Here is a 20206-nt window from a genome sequence, read left to right on the forward strand (position 1 = left end):
AAACACAATTTCCAATTTTCATTTTAACTTTCAATGAACTCCTCAGGTGTGATATACAAAACACAGAAATTTACTGTGCCAAGAGTTAACAAAGCTACAGGATAAATGTGGTCCTTTTTTCTGGGGCATGAGCTTAAGATGTAATTTCTACATTCTACAGATGAGAAAACTAGGGCTCACAAAGTGATTTACCCAATTAGTAAGTTAGAAACTTAAACCTAATCTACCAAAAGTTCCAATAAAATCCTTCATGCTGTTATGAATTCTTCATATTCTAAGTTTGCCAGTCACTGCCCTAGGTACTCAGCCCAATCCAGGCTACATTTGAGGTACCACACTATAAACTTAAGAAACTCTGCCCATCATTTAGTCAATAAAAATTTACTTCTAGGGCCAGCCCCAGTGGCCTGGTGGTTAAGTTCAGCGTGCTCCGTTTTGGCAGCCTGGGTTCAGTTCCCAGTATGGACCTACACTGCTCTATTAGGGGCCATGCTGTTCTGGTGGCCCACAGACAAAAAATTGAGGAAGACTGGCATGAATAGTAGCTCAGTGTGAATCTTCCTCAGGAAAAAAAAAGAATTTACTTCTAGAGTGCTATTTGCCAAGCACTGTTCTACACACTAGGAACACAAAAATTGAATAAAACTATGAAAGTCTTTGCCCTCAAGAGGCCTATAACATATCCCCACCAGCCCAATGCTTGCACGTAACAATCATTCAAGAAATAATTGTTCAATGAATCTTCCTCATGATCATGCTTAGCATTAAGAACAATGATTCTTAATGTTTTTAGAGTTACAGATCCTTTTAAGAATCTGATGAAAGCCCTCTCACCAGAAAAAATATACATAGGCACATAAAATACTACATAAAATTTCAGGGAGTTAAGGACCTTCTGAAACCTCAGATTAAGAACTCCTGATCTGGTGGGCACAGATGTCAGCTCAGGGACAATCTTCCTCAGCAAAAAGAGAAGGACTGGCGGTGGATGTTAGCTCAGGGATAATCTTGCTTTAGAAAAAAAACAAAACAACTCCTGATCTGGGCCAGACCTGAGGGCCTAGTGGTTAAAGTTTGGCATGCTCCACCTCAGCAGACTGGGTCCAGTTCCCGAGCACAGAGCCACACCACTCGTCTGTCAGTAGGCATGCTGTGGCAACAGCTCACATAGAAGAACTGGGACTTATGACTAGAATATACAGCTGTGTACTAGGGCTTTGGGGAGGAAAAAAAAGAGAACTCTTCATCTGGTGAGAAAACACTGCACTAAGAATCTCTCCTGGATTTGGCTGTAGATTAAGCATCCTAGCCTCAGTTTTCTCTCTAATTCTTCCTTTTCTCAAGCACTAAGAATTCTGTCAAACAATCTGCCTTGGCGTTAGACCAAATTATACAAATCAACAAGATTACTATTATAAGCATTGATTTATTTAACCAGGAAGATGGTTAAATAAACATGGCATAGATGTTTGATTACTTAAAGAAATAAAGAGGGGTTAAGTTTGTGCACTCCGCTGCAGGCAGCCCAGTGTTTCGTTGGTTCGAATCCTGGGCGCAGACATGGCACTGCTCATCAAACCACGCTGAGGCAGCGTCCCACATGCCACAACTAGAAGGACCCACAACTAAGAATATACAACTATGCACTGGGGGGCTTTGGGGAGAAAAAGGAAAAAAATTAAAAAATTAAAAAAAGAAAAAGAAATAAAGAAAAAAAAAAACCTCATACCTAAAGGCAATTCTAGGTTCCTCAGGTGCCGACAGATATGTTACAACTCCTTTCTCCTATTAAGCAAGACTTCCCCCGTCTCCCAGCCTTGTACCTGCAATGCATTGACAACTCGAATTGGATGCTCCTCTCCCAGAGCCTGGATGCAGTGCTGAAATAAGCAATTGATATTGTCCTTGATCTTCATTAACTCCTCACCATCAAGAGACTCCAGCTTGCCTTCTAGGTACTCTAAATTCACCTACCAAGGAAACAATAAGGGCCTGAGTGCGTTTTTAGTGTAGCACCTAGAACATGTGAAAAGGCAGTCTCAGTGACCAGGGAAATCCATAGATGCCACCAAGTCTTACCTTCATGAGGAAGAGCTCCTCCCAAAATCGAGGACTGCACTTACTGGGGTCCTCTGTCTGCAAACAGAAGATAAGCAAGTTCAACTAACACCAACGCATTAAGAACACGTTTGAAAAGATCACTACATGGGCCAGCCCCATGGCCAAGCGGTTAAGTTCACACGCTCCGCTTTGGCAGCCCAGCGTTTCCTTGGTTCGGATCTTGGGCGCAGACATGGCACCACTCATCAGGCCACACTGAGGTGGCGTCCCACATGCCACAACTACAAGGACCCACAACTAAAAGAATATACAACTATGTAGTGGGGGGATTTGGGGAGAAAAAGCAGAAAAAAGAAAAAAGATTGGCAACAGTTGTTAGGTCAGCTGCCAATCTTTAAAAAAAAAAAAAGATGGGGCGGGCCCTACGGCGCAGCGGTTAAGCGCACACATTCCGCTTCGGCGGCCTGGGGTTCACTGGTTCAGATCCTGGGTGTGGACATGGCACCACTCGGCAAGCCATGCTGTGGTAGGTGTCCCACATATAAAGTAGAGGAAGACGGGCACAGATGTTACCTCAGGGCCAGTCTTCCTCAGCAAAAAGAGGAGGATTGGCAGCAGATGTTAGCTTAGGGCTAATCTTCCTCAAAAAAAAAAAGCAAGAAAAGATCACTACACATAATCAACCTTATCTTTTAAAATTAACTTTGAAAATGCTTGTTCATTCTAAACTGCTCTACGGGGAACAACAGTTTTTTTGGGTTTTTCCCCAAATGGAAGACAATATGCAGGGATATATATTCCCTTGCATCAAAAGTTAAATCGTGACTCAAAGAATCTCCCTCAAATCTTTCTCTTCTAGCAAGAAGTGAACCTAATCACCTGAATAAGTTAGTCTATAATAATATTATACATCCCCATTGCATTTGCATGGTGCTTAGTTTTCAAAGCCCATTCACGTGCGTGAAATACAACGGACCAGTGAGCCAGGTATGGTAGATATTATCATTATCCTCCTTTTAGGAAAGAGGGTCCATAAAGTTAAGTGACTTACACAAGTGCAGGAGCCAGAACCCAGATCATCTAAGGAATACTGCCGTGTTTTTACAACATCCTGTGTTGACTGCTTCTACTTGCCTTCCCATATGGATTTAGTCCTCTGTACAGAGCTTTTAATATGTTCTTTGCTGAATTCAAATTGGTCCCAGAGGTTAGCAAAATTATAGCGCTAAAATCCAAAATTTCTTAGCAATAATTTTTAAATAGAAATTCTATGAAGTCAGAGGCTTCTGGTTAATGAGTGAAACAAGAAAAAGAGAACCTCTACTTTACAGGAAAGCTAAGGACATAAAATCAGTAGGTCAAATGTTTGCTATCACCTTACCTTAAGTTGACCTTTTAAAATTATTACCAAAAACTACTGTCTTCATTAGCTAAGAATTCCTGATCTAATGAGAAAATATTATACCAGGAATCTCTTCTGGATTTTTAATTAAGAATGACATAGAGAAGCAACATTTTCGGCCTTTTCATAAGGTCCTCGTTTAATGAATTCTTTCTTTCCCTTTCTCTCAAGTCCTGCTCCCCAGGAAGGGTCATATTTTGATCCTTACACTTCTGTAATGTCATTTGGAACTCAAAGAGCTGACACTTGCCATCTTCAAAGCTTACTCAAGCAGGATTCATATATATACCAAGCTTAGTTAACATAGAAAGAGCCCTAATAGTATCCTAGTACCTACTCATTTTCTCTGTATAACCACCTGTTCTGACCTGGGCAATTCTGTATTAATTTTTTGCATGGCAAACTCTGTCTCTAAAGCTTGCCAAGAGTTAGGTAGTTTACTTGATCAAATTATTTATCCTGGGCCATATGGCAAAATTGAACGAGTAAGGGCTCTATAGAGTCAAGACACTAGGGTTCAAATCATGGCTCCATCACCTTCTAGCTGTGATCCCCAATTTTCTCATCTATAACATGCTCTTTTACGTGAAACACGTGAAAACACGGCCCTTGTAGGGCATTCTTGTCAGAGTTAGAGCTAATGTATTTAGTGATGCATTTAGAATAATGCCAGGCACATAGTAGAAACTCATTATACGGCAACTCTTTCTCTGAGTATTACTCTGTTTTACATGTACTACTTATGACCACAATTTCAGAAGGCAAGTACCCCTGCAGGGTATCTAATTACTCTAATCTTCCCTGATAGGGTATATTTTACAACACAGGCTTGGACCATGGTCAATCAATAGTTATGAACACCCAAAGAAATCCCCGATTCAATTGCTAATAATTCCTCAGTTACCTCATATAGTTGGAGAATAAGATAGTCTAAGTAATTGTTCTGTCCACTAACAACTTGAAATAGAATATAATAGAGCATCTTTTAAAAATATCTGAATCATTGTATTCTAGGGCCAAAAGGGACTTCAAGGGATATCTAGGATTGAAGGGTCCATATGTCATATCACAAGGAAGACTAGTCTTTTTTTTTTCTTTTTTGAGGAAGATTAGCCCTGAGCTAACATCTGCTGCCAATCCTCCTCTTTTTGCTGAGGAAGGCTGGCCCTGAGCTAACATCCGCGCCCATCTTCCTCTACTTTCATATGTGGGATGCCTACCACAGCACAGCTTGCCAAGCAGTGCCATGTCCGCACCCAGGATGTGAACCGGTGAACCCCAGGCCACCAAACTGGAACGTGCGCACTTAACCGCTGCACCACTGGGCTGGCCCCCAAGTCTTTCTTAAAGATGTTCAGAAAAGAAGCTTCCCCAGCCGCCCTCCCTCTTTTCAACTGTTCTACCCAGCTCACGGCAACAATCTATAAGAACAATGTAGTAACAATCTATATTAATTAATACACGATCATAATTTCTACCCTTAGAGCTCACTCTCACACCCTGCTCTCTCTCTTTCTCCCTCTGAAGAACTGGAAGGTAGCAGGCAGAGGTGAGGTTATTTCTCATTTTGGAACAAGAAACTAAGGAGTCAAGTTGTGCAAAATGTTAGGGCTTCAGGCCTTACCATGAAGATCTCATCATACATCAGCACCACTTTTTCCTTCAGTGGTTTTTTGGAGGCTGAAGATTTCCGGAGCAAACCCCCTCTTTTCTCTACTTGTGCCATGGTTAGAGAATCTGTGAAAAGAAAGCCACTGTCAGTACTAGAAATGCTCTCCAAGATGCTAGAGAGTCTACGAAATACCTCTCAGTGGGAAATTTTTTAGGAAGAAGAAATGATAAAAAACCATGCTGTAGATCTTGTGCACCTGTCCAACACCCCCTCCCCAACCAGGTAATTTCAAGGTTTAAATCATTACTTGGCCTACAGCACAACACATTTTACATCCTTAAAACATGTCAGTGGACAAGGTTTGAAGCAGATCCAAACCAAGCAGGAAAATTGTAACCAGCTCCATCTATAATAAGTCTGGCCATATATTTGAGGCTGATGAAAGGAAGGCTGCAAAGCACACACTGCCCACAGACTGATGGTGAAGTTAAATTTCAAGTATTGATCGAGCTTAGGGCCATTAAAGGCAGGAAGTGTGCTGCAGACTGATGTGCTCCATTGATTTCCCCAAAGTAAGTAGGTCCTTGTCACTGCAAAGTACTTGCCCTTCACTGCCTCATAAATCACACTGCACTTGACTGTCTTCAGAAACTCCTCTGGAAAGAGACCCAAGGCAGAAGATAGCAGTTAAAAGGCCAAAAATTAAACTTCAAAGTAACTGAATATAACAATACTCCTTTCAAATTTAATTATATATTTGTAATACAATTGCAGATCAAACTTCAATGTATTTTTCAATTCTATATAAAACCAGTTCTAGGGGGCCAGCCGCATGGCACAGTGGGTAAGTTCCACACACTCCGCTTCAGTGGCCCAGTTCACAGGTTCGGATCTGGGGCACAGACTACTTGTCAGCCATGCTGTGGTGGTGACCCACATATAAAGTAGAGATTGGCACACATATTAGCTCAGGGCTAATCCTCCTCAAGCAAAAGAAGAGGAAGATTGACAACAGATGTTAGCTCAGGGCATATCTTCCTCAGCAAAAAATAAATAAATAAAAGCAGTTCTATGAGTCAATTCTACATAAAAGTAGTTCCATTCATTTCCATGAACCATGCCAAAATTTTCTCATCTTGCCTCAAGGAATTCCCAATTTTTTTCAAATGAGAACTTGAAATCCCACAGGTCTCCACTGTGAATTTACACATATTCTCTCACTTCCAAGATTCTTTCTATTATTAACAAAATTCCTCTCTTAAATCCTAGGCTCCAGTTGTGAAACTTAATCTTACCCAGTGGCAAGTATGGGGGTAATGAGAAGCCTGATTTCCACTTGCAGGCAAATCCAAAGCAGCAGAGCAAAAATTAATTTATTTTTTTGTTTTTGAGGAAGATTAGCCCTGAACTAACATCTGCTGCCAATCTTCCTCTTTTTGCTGAGGAAGACTGACCCTGAGCTAACATCCATGCCTATCTTCCTCTCCTTTATATGCGGGACACCTACCACAGCATGGCTTGCCAAGCAGTACTACATCCACACCCGAGATCCGAACTGGCAAACCCCAAGCTGCCAAAGCAGGACGTGCATACTTAACCACTGTGCTACCAGGCCAGCCCCCAACAAAATTCATTTTGTTCAATGACTTTTGGAAAGTATACACTATCTTTCAAACCAAAATCAAAATTTTGTTTAAGGAAGAGATCACCCAATAGCATAAAAGATTATATCTCAGACAATGTCTTTCTCTAATACATATAGTCAAAAAAGGAGATTTACCTTTGAGCAGGAAAGGCACAAAGCACAGAAAATTTCCCCAACTAGATATTAAACATCTTTAGCAAAGTGACTACATTTCATACTTTTTCTATAAGCCCTCGGCTCATGGTAAATGCTCAGTGTATGCTCATCACTGAGTAAGTCTGAAATACGTGGAGAAAAATCTGAAAAGTCCTAGGTCTAACCTAAAATTTTAGTAACACCTACCTTTATCAAGGCCTCACTAAGCCCTCAAATTCCACTGTAGTCCAGAGAAAACTGAAGGAAAAAATAGAAACAACAACAAAAGAGAACGATCCTTTTGGGCAATTTATACTATATTGATCATGGCTTTGCCTTAAGCATGAAATACAGCCTCTGTTCAAAACATGCCTGTGTCTTTTAAATAGGTTGTCAAGAGGAAGATGCCCTTATCGGGAGAAAATAAATTGGAAATCAAGAGGATCCTATTAAAATAAATCAAAAGCAATGCAATTCTAAGCTTAGTGGATATAGATCTTTTGTGTACTTGGCTTCAACCAGTTGATTAGCAAAAAGAGCAGGAACCATGAGTTCCTAGATGTGAAAAGCACATGTTTACAAACATCTCCCTCTGAGAATTTATAACTGGGTTACAGGTAATCAATGTCCACCCCAAATCTAATCAATTCACTTTATTCCAGAATCAATACTTTCTAATAAGCAAAAGGGAACAGGAGAGGAGAGAAAAACAATTCCAATCCAAAGTACCAAATTTCCTAAGAAATTAAATTCTTTTCATCACTCTCCTTCCATCTGGAGCAGGAGGAGTTTAAACTAAGGGCCTCAATACATCCTCACAAGCAACAGGAATTTACCACCCAAGCTGTCTGAAATGTGACTGGAAACACAAAGTCTCCTCCTCCTGCCAGTACTTCTATCCACAGAACACAGCAAAGAAGGGTGTTTCTAGAGTCGTGGACTGAGAGAAGAGTGGAACTCTTACAAAAGTTTGTTTGGGGTCTCAGAAATTAAGACTGTGCTCCTAAATTTGAAAGTAAAATATCTGACCAGTAGAGCAGTAAACTGCAGCACATCAGTGATGTGAGTGTAATCTGTTTACATCCTGCCAGTGCTTTTTCCCTCTTTCACAACCCTCCCCTGCTCTAGAGAGCGCCAGTACCAGCTGAGAAGCAGCAAGGCATAATGGAACAAACAACCAGCAGAACTGAGACTAGAACACAAGTCTCCCAAACAACTAGATGACACCGAGTAAGTCACTGTGCTTCTCAGTTTCCTTACCAGTGAAACAAGCGGACTGTATCATCTAATGATTCTCTCAGCATCACTGAAATACCACAAACACAAAAGGAACATTGAAATATTGTAAAACACTAGTTTAGGCCCTATGAGGTTACAAAGATGAAATTCTACACCTGATCCTCTACGAGCTCACAATCTATTGGCAGAGACAGGCACGTAATAGCTGACAGCACACAGCAAATCATGAGAAATAGAGTAAAAGTATAAAAAAAATGCTATGGGACCACAGGAAGGGAAAGACAAATTCTATGACTATGCTATGACCTCTCCTGATCGGCTTTTAAATCCTTCTCGTGGGTCCAGCTGGGTGGCTCAGTCAATAAGTCGGTGCGCTCCGCTTCAGCAGCCTGGGGTTTGCAGGTTCGGATCCCAAGCATGGAACTAGCACTGCTCATCAAGCCACGCTGTGGTGGCATCCCACATAAAACAGAGGAAACCTGGCACAGATGTTAGCTCAGCAACACTCTTCCTGAAGCAAAAAGAGGAAGACTGGCAACAGATGTTAGCTCGGGGCCAAACTTCCTCACCAAAAAAAAAAAATCCTTCTGGTGAAGAAGCAAATACAGCAAAGCCACAGTAATCCCATATAAATGTCATCCTAGGCTTAATACAATTTCTCAGAAAAAAGACATAATAGGTAAAGTATAAAAAAGACTCAGGCAACTTTTCAACACTATTTCACCTGCCATCAAACTTAGGAACGGCTTCAAATCCCCACAACTCAATGGTAAATCAATTAGGTCTCTTATTCCTAAATCTCAGGGACTGCTGGTCCCACAACATGCAGCACAATTTCTCTCTGAAAGACCCAAGTCATACAACTTTTTAAGAACGGTATCTTAAAGCAATCCAGCCACACACTTCTTAAATGCATAGCACTTCACATCCCTATAGGATGAAATAACCAAACATCAAGATTTTAAAATCTAAGGTCAAACTCTTCCAATGTCTAATATGCAAGCAAGGCTAGTTACATTTAGCTAGATATTCATTTGTGTCTTATTGTCTTCTTAAGCACAATACACGTTAACTCTAGTATCAGAAAACTAATTTAACAGAAATTCACTCTAATTTCCAGAGAGTTCCCACAGTTAATCTATCAAAAATCCTGAGTTTTAGTCTCAGTCCTTATACATTCATTCTATAACCTTAAGGTTCCTGTACGTCCCTGGGCTTCAATTTGCCAATCTGTAAAAAGGAGCCATGGCAAGGATATACAGAAAAGGGAACCCTTGTGCACTATCGGTGGGAATGTAAACTGATACAGCCACTATGGAAAACAGTATGGAGGTTCCTCAAAATACTAAAAACAGAACTATGAGGGGCCGACCCAGTGGCATAGTTGTTAAGTTCATGCACTCTACCTTGGCAGCCCAGGGATTCAGATCCTGGGCATGGACCTACACACCGCTCATCAAGCCTGCTGTGGTGGCGTCCAATACACAAAGTAGAAGAAGACGGGCACAGATGTTAGCTCAGCAACAATCTTCCTCAAGCAAAAAGAGGAAGATTGGCAATGGATGTTAGCTCAGGGCCAATCTTCCTCACCAAAAAAATAATAATAATATAAATAAATAAATAGAAATAGAACTACCATATACTCTAGCAAACCCACTTCTGGGCATATATCTAAAGGAAACGAAATCACTATCTAGAAGCAGTATTTGCAACCCCATGTTCATTGCAGCATTATTCACAACAGCCAAGACACGGAAACAATCTAAGTGTCCATTGATGGACAAATGGATAAAGAAAATGTGGTATATATACAATGCAATATTATTCAGTCATAAAAAAGAAGGAAATCCTGGCATCTGCAACAACATGGATGAATCTTGAGGGCATTATGCTAAGTGAAATAAGCCAGACAGAGAAAGACCAAATACTGTATGATCTTACTTATATGTAGAATCTAAAAGAGCTGAATGCATAGAAACAGAGAGTAAACTGGTAGATTGCCAGGGGCTGGGGAGTGGACGAAATGGAGAGATATTCATAAAAAGGTACAAACTTCCAGCTATAAAATGAGTAAGTTCTGGTGATCTGATGTACAGCACGGTGACAATACTAGTTAAGAATACTGTACTGTGGAGGCTAACTCCGTGGCCAAGTGGTTAAGTTCAGGCACTCTGCTTTGGCAGCCCAGGGTTTCACCAGTTCGAATCCTGGGCATGGACATGGCACTGCTCATCAGGCCATGCTGAAGTGGCGTCCCACATGCCACAACTAGAAGGACCCACAACTAAAAATACACAACTATGTACCAGGGGGCTTTGGGAGAAAAAGGAAAAATAAAATCTTAAAAAAAAAATGAATACTGTACTGTATACTTGAAAGTTGCTAAGAGAGTAGATCTTAAACGTTCTCACCACAAAAAAAAAAAAAGGTGGGCTGGCCTGGTGGCATAGTGGTTAGGTTCACGGGCTCCACTTCGGCAGCATGGGGTTTGCCAGTTCGGATCCCAGGTGCGGACCTATGCACTACTCATCAAGCCCTGCTGTAGCAGGCACCCCACATATGAAGTAGAGGAAGCTGGGCACAGCTGTTAGCTCAGAGTCAACCTTCCTCAGCACAAAAAAGAGGAGGATTGGCAGCAGATGTTAGCTCGGGGCTAATCTTCCTCAAAAAAAGGTAACAATGTGAGATAATAGATGTGTTAACTAACCTTATTGTGGCAATCAATTCACAATATATATGTATATCAAATCATCATGTTGTACACCTTAAAGTTACACAATGCGGGGGGCCGCCCCAGTGGCACAGGAGTTAAGTTCACATGCTCCATTTTGGCAGCCAGGGGTTCGCCGGTTTGGATCCCGGGTGAGGACCTCCACCTATCAAGCCATGCTGTGGCAGGTGTCCCACATATAAAGTAGAGGAAGATGGGCACAGATGTTAGCTCAGGGCCAATCTTCCTCAAAAAAATAATAATAATAATTACACAATGACATATATCAATTATACTTCAATGAAGCTGGGAAAAAAACACACAGAACAGCTCTCTGAAGGCTTCCAAAGTTAGCGGTCTGGGGTTCTAGGTTCACACTTATAATGGACTGTTAGCAAGTATCACCCTCTCTTCACTGTTGAGAGAGGCTCCAAAATAGTACTGCAGGTAGATGCTGAGGTAAACATCCTACAACATTTCAACCAGTATCTAAGGAAAGAAAAAGGAGAGGAGAGAGAAAAGAAAAAAATTAAGGGAAAGAAGGAAAACAAATACAAACAAATGTTCCCTTCATCTACAAAGAAAAATACATATGCACAGGTCAGGCATTCATTCATTCACTCATTCAACAAATATTTACTGAGCACCTTTTAGGGGCCAAGCACTAGGGAGACAACAGTGGACAAGATGACAAGATTCCTGCTCATAGAGTTTTCATTCTAGAAGAGGGGAGAAAGACAACAAACAAGTTGAGACAGTGATAAGTACCTTGGTGACAAACTGCCTAGTGGGACTACATTAATCGAGAGATTAAACAAGGCCTCTATGAGAAGTGATACAACGGCTGAGATCAGAATAACAGGAAGGAAACAGTTGTGTGAAAATCTTGGGAAAAAACGTTCCAGGTGGAGGAAATGGCAAATGCAAAGGCTTCAAGATTTGAAAACGCTTGGCACGTTCGAGAAACAGAAATGCAAGAGTGCCTAGAGTATAAACATTCCCTTTTTGAAATGTTTTTATAAAGTTTATTGTAGTGGGTGTTTTCTGTTTCTGAGAGTTTTCTTTAACATATATAGAGAATTCAAATGTCCATCAGCAGAATGGGAAAATTACAATATATTCATACAATAGAATACTACACAGAAATTTCTAAGAACAAATTATTGAAACAACATTGAGAAATTTCACAGATGCTGAATGAAAAACATTCAAAAGAAAAGAGTACAGGGGCCAGCCCAGTGGCGCAGCGGTTAAGTTCACATGTTCCGCTTCTCAGTGGCCCGGGGTTCACTGGTTCAGATCCTGGGTGCAGACATGGCACCACTTGGCAAAAGCCATGCTGTGGTAGGCGACCCACATATAAAGTAGAAGAAGATGGGCACGGATGTTAGCTCAGGGCCAGTCCTCCTCAGTAAAAAGAGGAGGATTGGCAGCAGTTAGCTCAGCGCTAATCTTCCTCAAAAAAAAAAAAAAAAAAAAAAGAGAGGCTGGCCCCGTGGCCGAGTGGCTAAGTTCGCGCGCTCCGCTGCAGGCAGCCCAGCATTTCGTCAGTTCAAATCCTGGGCACGGACATGGCACTGCTCATCAAACCACGCTGAGGCAGCTTCCCACATGCCACAACTAGAAGGACCCACAACGAAGAATATACAACTATGTACTGGGGGGTTTTGGGGAGAAAAAGGAAAAAAATAAATAAAATCTTAAAAAAATAAATAAATAAAATAACTTAAAAAAAAGAATACAAACTAATGATTCCATTTATAGGAAGTTCAAAAAAGCAAAATTAATCTATGGTGACAGAGGTCAGAATAGTGGTTACCCTTGGTAGGGAGACGAGTGGAGAGGAGAAGGAGCACAAAGAAGCCTTCTGAGGTACCAGAAATGTGCTCTAACTTGATCTGAGTGGAGGTAACACAAGTGTGTCATGTGTAAGAAAATCATCAAGTTGTATACTTCACACTATGTAAGCTATTCCTCAATCTGAAAAAGTGTGTATGTTCATATATATATGAAAATTTAACAGCACCCATGCAGAACACTAGAAAAGAGGCTGGTAGAGTCCTCAACTTGCACACTCAGGACAGCAATCTAAAATAACAAGAAGGGGCCGGCCCTGTGGCTGAGTGGTTAAGTTTGTGTGCTCTGCTTTGGTGGGCCAGGGTTTCACAGGTTCGAATCCTGGGTGCAGATATGGCACCGCTCATCAGGCCACGTTGAGGGGGCGTCCCACATGCCACAACTAGAAGGACCCACAACTAAAATATAAAACTATGTACTGGGGGGATTCGGGGAGAAAAAGCACAAAATAAAATAAAATAACAACCAAAGAGTGAACATTTATTTAGCACTTACTATGTACCAAGCACTGTTCTAAGTGCTTTATATACATTAATTCATTGTCTCCTCACAACAAACCTATCATCCAGGAACTTTACAACAAGAAAACTAAAACATGAAATAGTTAAAAAAAAAAAACCACTTGCCAGTGTAAATGTGAGTAGGGACTCAAACCCAGGCAGTCTGATGTCACAGTCCCTGCTCTTAACCACTATACTATACTGTCTCTCAAAAGGCAGAGGAATGAGCAGAAGTAGAGTAACCTACATGTAAACAAAGCTGAGGATCTGCAGAGAGCCTGTGAAGAAGATCCAGGGGAGTGAGGAGGAGGAGGAGTATACACTCACCAACCTTAATGAACAAACTTCGGAGCGTCCAGGGGCCAGCCCAGTGGCCCAGTGGTTAAGTTGGCGTGCTCTGCTATGGCAGCCCAGGGTTTCGCCAGTTCGGACCCTGCGTGCAAACCTAGCACCACTCATCAGGCTATGCTGAGGCGCCATCCCACATGCCACAACTAGAAAGATCCACAACTGAAAATATGCAACCATGTACTGGGGGCTTTGGGCAGAAGAAGGAAAAATAAAATCTTTAAAAAAAAAAAAGAAAACTTTGGAGCGTGAAGATACCTTGAGTTTCATCACTCTAGTTTGCCAGTGGGTAGAGGTGCTATGGCAGAAAGTAAAAGATAACTATCTGATGCACGCATACATATATAAATATCGATAATGGTAAAGTGAAAAACAGAGAGAGATAAACAAATGGAATGGTAGGAAACTTGAAAGAAAAAACTGGAGAAGAATCCAAGTGTCTAGTCAACTTGACAGATGTATCCAACACAGTAGTCGGAAAAAAATGCTGAAACACACTGATATCCACTACAGGATTTTAACTGATACTATTTTAATGAGCTTAGTCAAAGCTCTAAGAATAATTCTCCACTGAAACTCGAAAATGAATGGAAAGATATAGTAAAACAAAAAAGATGAAATGAAGAGCAAGCATAAGTTCGTACAGCTTTCAGCTTAGGAGAGAATGTGCTTTACCACTGCAGAGCTGTGATCACCTGTTTCAGAATCTCCTGGGGTGCCTCCTGAAAATGTAGATTCCTAAGCCCCCTATCCCACTACTGAAACAGACTTTTCAAGATAAGGACTAGGGGGGCCGGCCCGGTGGCACAGAGGTTAAGTTCGCACGTTCTGCTTCTTGGCGGCCCAGGGTTCGCCAGTTCGGATCCCGGGTGCGGACATGGCACCGCTTGGCAAAAGCCATGCTATGGCAGGTGTCCCACAGATAAAGTAGAGGAAGATGGGCATGGATGTTAGCTCAGGGCCAGTTCTTCCTCAGCAAAAAGAGGAGGATTGGCAGCAGATGTTAGCTCAGAGCTAATCTTCAAAAAAAAAAAAAAAAAAGAAAGAAAGAAAGAAAAGAAAAAGAACAGAAAAAAAACAAGATAAGGACTAGGGGATCTACATTTTTAATAATTACCCCAGGTCGGTGGTTCTCAACTGGGGCAATTTTGCCTCCCAGGGGACATCAATGCCTAGAGACATTTTTGGTTGTCACAACTGGGAGGGGAGACACTACTGGCATTTACTGGGATGCTACTAAATATCCTACAATGCACAGGAAAGTTTCCACAACAAAGCATTATCTAGACCAATACCTCCATGGTGCCAAAGTTGAAAAACCCTGCCCCAAGTAATTCTGATACTCACTAAAGTTTGAGAAGTACTCATCAAAGCCTTAAATCCAGCTTTGAAAGGAAAGGAGCATCTGGACAGAAGATGACATTGAAAGGATGAATAAAACTTTGGCCATGTCTAAAAAAGGCACTGGAGCAACCTCTACCTATTCCCATCTCATTCTCCCCATATGAACTCACCAACAGTACCCCCTTCCCTTAGGATCTTAGCCCCAGTTTGCCCATCTGTGAAAGAGCACTACAAGACACACTGACTATACTAATCCACAATGCTTAGTGAAGGAGATGAAAATCCTATCTGCCCAGGAGTTGTGGCTGAGTCAAATATCACCAATGTCTGACCATGAGCCGTTCACCCCACACACAACAAGCAGCAATACGTTTATAAAGCCAGAAATAGTCTCCTGTCCTCTAAAAGTTCCCTAGTTCCTCTAGATGCAAAAGTTTTGTGTTTCTTTTAATCTTTAGGCAGAAGTTATCTGCTCTTCCTAAATTCTTCTGCAAGGCATACCACATTCCCTGGAGGTAAATACTAGCACTGTAAGCATTTAAGACAATGTAGGGTATTTCTACCTACAAACCCCAACCTTTCATTTCTCAAACTAGTTTTTAACATGCCTCTTCCTTTCTGAAGGTCTCAAGGATTTAGCTCACTTGCGGGATTCACATCCTACTGTTTCACGTGGTTCCTTGCCACAGCTTCTCTCATAGCATGGAACACAGCTTCCCCCAATTTCACCCTACAGACTGGCTCTAAAACAAGCATATAACTCCCTTCCATTTTAAAGGATTTTTAGTGCTAGTCACTCCAATCTTTTATATCTCCAAAATGAAAACAGAGTGAGGCCTGCATTCTTGAAGGCGCCTCTCTGAATTCCCTTCATGGGGAGCTCCAGGACAAGCCACCAACCCCTTATTCTATCACTTTTCTTTTTTTAATTCCCGGGGATGGAATTCATCACTCATTCTTCCAAATCTTTCAGAGTACAATCTCTCACTCAAGGTGATATAATAATAAATAACACTACTGAGTACTCACTAGATACTCGGCACTAAGTGCTTTAAATATACTGTATTTAATGCTTACAACAAACAAATGAAGTAGGCACTATTACCATAATTTTACAATGAGGATTTTACTTTGCCCAAATTAACACAGGTAGTAAGTGGTAACGCCACTAAATCTCTCTGGTAGCCCTTCTATCAGAAATATCCTGTTAGTGCAAAAAATCAGATGTTGACTAGTAAAACATTCAAAATCCAGATTCAATTAAAGTTCTATGGAAACTCCAAACAGATACCCATAATATCAACATTCCCACTTTATCCAAGGTCAGTCAGTCAACTCAGGACATCATCTGACAAGCATCAAGCCTATTTTCTAGATACTAGGACAAAACCAGCCTCATTTAGTAAGCACATGACCCACTTTGGGGCAGTGTCCATATCTTGTGTGTGCTCTGGACAGTGCTCACCTGAGAGTGGGTGTTTAGCCTACACTTGAAGGTCGAAGTCATTCAGGGACTTTCCCAAGACTAAGCAGCAAGTGGCAAAACCAGGGATTTCCCAATAGCTACCGCGGGTATCAGCCATTGTCTATAGCTACTGGAAGTGAACCAGCTTCACAGAAGAGAATTCAATCTGGTCCCGTCAGAATCTACTGAGTCTGCCTACTTTCACAAACTAATAACACAGATGAAGAGGTCTAAATAAACACAACTACCTCAGGTTCCCTTTCAAATTATTTTATAAAAGAAGGAAGGCACTTGCACCGTCAGAAGGAGGAACTAGCTCCAAACTGACAGGATTTCAGGAAACTCTGATTGAAAATCATACCTTTCTGACATCTCCCAGAATGAGAATTCATTGTAAGATTCTCTTCTCAGTAAGCAGGAGCCCCTTGTAAATTAATTCTGTCTATCTCCTGCTCAAGCCTGGAATTTCCTCATGCAGCACAACATCACTCATATCTTCTTCATTTCCTTTCCTTTTGAACCACACAAGTCTCCTGAATACCAGATAAGTATAAAATGAAAATTATACGACAGACTCCCATAATCTTAAAGAAAGTCCAAAAGGTAACTGCAACCTCACAAAGTAAATTGATGTCCTGCTAGCTTAATAACTAACATTTATCAAGACCTTGTAATAACACAGGCATAGTGTGACAAAAAAGGACCTAAAATCACTAAGTTATGGTCTCTGCCTTGAGAAGTTCACTATTAAATAGAAGAAGTGCATATTCTGATACTTCCTTATAAAAATTATTTTTCCCAAGATTTTTTTCAAATATGCCCTCACTGAGAGCTACTGCCAAGATATTAAGCTCACCACAGCTCCTTACTTCCAGCTGCCGACTAACATCTCTATATGCACATCCCACCAGCAACCTGATCTCAGCATACCAGACTATCTCCCCTATATCTCTTTCCATAGCCACCCTAACCCTTAAAAAATCTGCTCAACTTTTTCTAATCCATATCCTGGTCAATGAAATTCCCATTCACTCAATCTCTCAAACTAGAAACCTTAACCCACTCTCTCTCCCCAGGCACTAAAACCTGTTGCATTTATCTCAGAATATTTCTAAACCCCATTCCCCTCCTCTTCATTCCCATGCCAGACTTTATTCAGACTCTCAGTCAACTACAACTTTAGTCTCACTATCTTGTGTCTCATTATTTTACTCTGCACTTCTGTCACTCCCTAACATAAAAGGCTCCAAGGGACCGGCCCGGTGGCACAGCAGTTAAGTGAGCACGTTCTGCTTTGGTGGCCCGGGTTCCCCGGTTCAGATCCCAGGTGTGGACATGGCACCGCGTGGCAAACCATGCTGTGGTAGGCATCTCACATATAAAGTGGAGGAAGATGGGCACGTATGTTAGCTCAGGGCTAGTCTTCCTCAGCAAAAAGAGGAGGACTGGCAGTAGTTAGCTCAGTGCTAATCTTCCTCAAAAAAAAAAGCCCCAATGGCTCCCTACTCTCTTTTCAGTTTCACCTCCGGGCAATTTGCCCACCACACATCCTGCTTGGGACAAATTTCTGACTCTTAAACACCATGTTATTTTTTTCCCCTCATGCTTTTCACCATGCCTTTGCACATGCTGAAATGCCTTTCCCTACTTGTGCAAGCTCCTACTCATCCTTCAACACCCAACTCAAGTATCTCCTCCCTGCGAAGATTTCCCTGACTCTCCCAGACAACGGCAGTATTCCCTTCACTGTATTAGTTCCTTCATATGGATATGTAACACGTGGCACTACAATTTTCATATGAATATGTCTCTCTGATGTCCTTGAGGACAAATATTCATATTTCTAAGCCCAGTTACACAGTAAGTGCTCAACAAATGTGTGCTGAATGACAGTTCACTCTCGTATATCCTGGATCAATTTGTTATTTGGCTATTTTCCCTAAATTTTATGGATTCTTGAACTTGGCTCCTTCAACATGAAATTTCAACTTTCATAACAACTGCTTTGCGTTTTCAAGGATTACTTTATTAGTATACAAATGCTGAACCAGTGAATGAATTAGAATGAATTACAACATCCAATGACAATGCCTTAAAGGCTCCCTTATTCACTAAGAAAAGAATGGGAATTCCTCCTTTACACATCCTAATAAGAAGGATCCACCTTTCTCTAGATGCATCTGATAGCCCAAAAGCCTTCACACAGGATGTATTGTGCACACAAATCCAAATAAAAGCACACCCCAAATAATTCCAATTAACTTGTGCTAAGGTAAGGGCAGAGACACAAACCATATTTGCCCTGGCTTACAAAGCCACTGAGAGCTCAGAATAGCAAAGAAACAGCTCTCACTAAGCTCAAAACTTTTCCTGGAGAGAAAGAACTGGGAAGGGTCTGATGATCCTTCCACTTGCCCATTCTCCAGAGGCAGCACGCAGCTTCTGATAGCTCTCCTCCCCTTAGAGAACCAGTTTTCTTCTCCTCTTGTTTCTTCCCCACACTTGCCTGAGAACAGGTTCGTTTCCCAGGTTCGCACCAAGTAACCTAGAGAAAACACGGTAGCTTCACTGCTTCTGTGTGAAGGGTAGGCTGAAGTCCGCCGGTCACAGACTGAAAACAGGGCCAGGATGGGGGCCATTCCGGGACACCTGAAGACCTCGGACAGAGTGCCCTTCCTCTAGCCCTTCTCAGGGGTCTTGCCCCACGGCCTCATCTCAAGGCCAGGTTGGGCTGAAGGCCACTCAGGGGCGGGGACAACCCGGGAGGAGAGGCTCTCGAGGCTGCTCCAGGGGTCCAGGTAAGCTCCGTGCTGGCGTCAAAGGTCAGCGCCTCGACTGCCAGGAGGGCCCAGAAGGGACGGGCAGGGACGAGACCGGCACCGGATGACGGGAGGGACTGGCCGCTGGAGGGGCAAGCGGATTCTCGTTCTGCTTTGCCGCCCGGGGCCCAGCCTTCCCACCACTCACAGCCTCAGCCCGCCTCAGCAGCTGAGCTCGCTCCCTCCCTCTCCCCCTCCCCTCCCCCTCCCACCCCCGTCAGCCCCTCGGCGAGCGCAGGCCCCGCCCCCAGAGCCGCCTCGGGGCCAAGGCCTACGAAGGCAGGACTTACGGGGGCTGGCCAGGTTCGGGGACAGGCGTGGGCCGGCGCCGCTTACCGAGCCCCGGGCTCCTCCTCCACCACCCTTGCCGCTCCCGGCCCGCTCGCTCCCGACACCACCGACGCCGCCGCTGCTCCGGGCTCACGGACGCGCTCCCGACCTCCCCCGACCCTTCCCCCCGGCCCGCCGTGCCCCGCAGGGTCCTAAAGCCTGCCGGCTGATTGGTGCGTCCACGCCCGCTTCCTGAGGCTGGCTCAGACTACGATTCCCAGCAAGCATCATAAAAACTACAACTCCCGAAATGCACCGCGAGAAAGAAATTAGCAAAATAAACATCTATTGAGGGTCTTGTAGATGCAAGCTGTAGTAGCAGTTTTTTAAAATATGGCAGACTCAGAACTGGCAATTCCACTTCTAGGAATAAATATGTCCTCTGAAACACTGGCAAAGTTTGGAAAGATGTTTCAAGCTGTTTACAGCAACTTTGTAAGAGAAAGATTGAAAACAAACTCATTCATTCAACAAATATGTATTTGTGTGACTTCCAGGTGCAAAGCACCGTGTAAGACTGCATTAACTTGGCAAGTAACAACCTTTCTGAGGTTCAGTTTTCTCATAAGCAAAATGGAAGATTAAAAACAATATGCTGGGCAGTGTGTGTCATTCAACTCTTACAATGACTTTATGTAGTAGGTACTTCCCAGATGAGAAAACAAAGGTTCTCAGTGATTAGCTTGCCTAGTGTTCTAAAGTTAGTAAGAGATGAAGAAGAATTTGAACCCAGATCTAT

The 20206-nt window shown here is 42.4% G+C and overlaps 1 protein-coding gene across 7 annotated transcripts in view; it reads right to left on the minus strand.

The window, feature by feature from the left end:
- ARMH3 (armadillo like helical domain containing 3) overlaps positions 1-19597 on the minus strand; it is a 170133-nt gene extending 150536 nt beyond the window's left edge. For 3 of the 7 annotated variants that reach the window (XR_006887570.1, XM_046654252.1, XM_046654253.1), the window contains exons 1-5: positions 19428-19561; positions 18825-18863; positions 5088-5200; positions 2080-2136; positions 1824-1970 (exon numbers count right to left, since the gene is read on the minus strand). Coding sequence is in view for 6 of the 7 variants with exons in the window: in XM_046654252.1 (XP_046510208.1) it covers positions 1824-1970; positions 2080-2136; positions 5088-5189 (306 nt within the window). In the remaining variant the exon portion in view is untranslated. Of the gene's footprint in view, positions 1-1823; positions 1971-2079; positions 2137-5087; positions 5201-18824; positions 18864-19427 lie in introns of all 7 variants that reach the window. The other 4 variants (XM_046654249.1, XM_046654250.1, XM_046654251.1 and 1 more) reach the window with 4 other exon arrangements.
- Positions 19598-20206: the final 609 nt, after the last annotated feature.

Source organism: Equus quagga, chromosome 2 (assembly GCF_021613505.1).
Source record: "Equus quagga isolate Etosha38 chromosome 2, UCLA_HA_Equagga_1.0, whole genome shotgun sequence".
Lineage (NCBI taxonomy): Eukaryota > Metazoa > Chordata > Mammalia > Perissodactyla > Equidae > Equus > Equus quagga.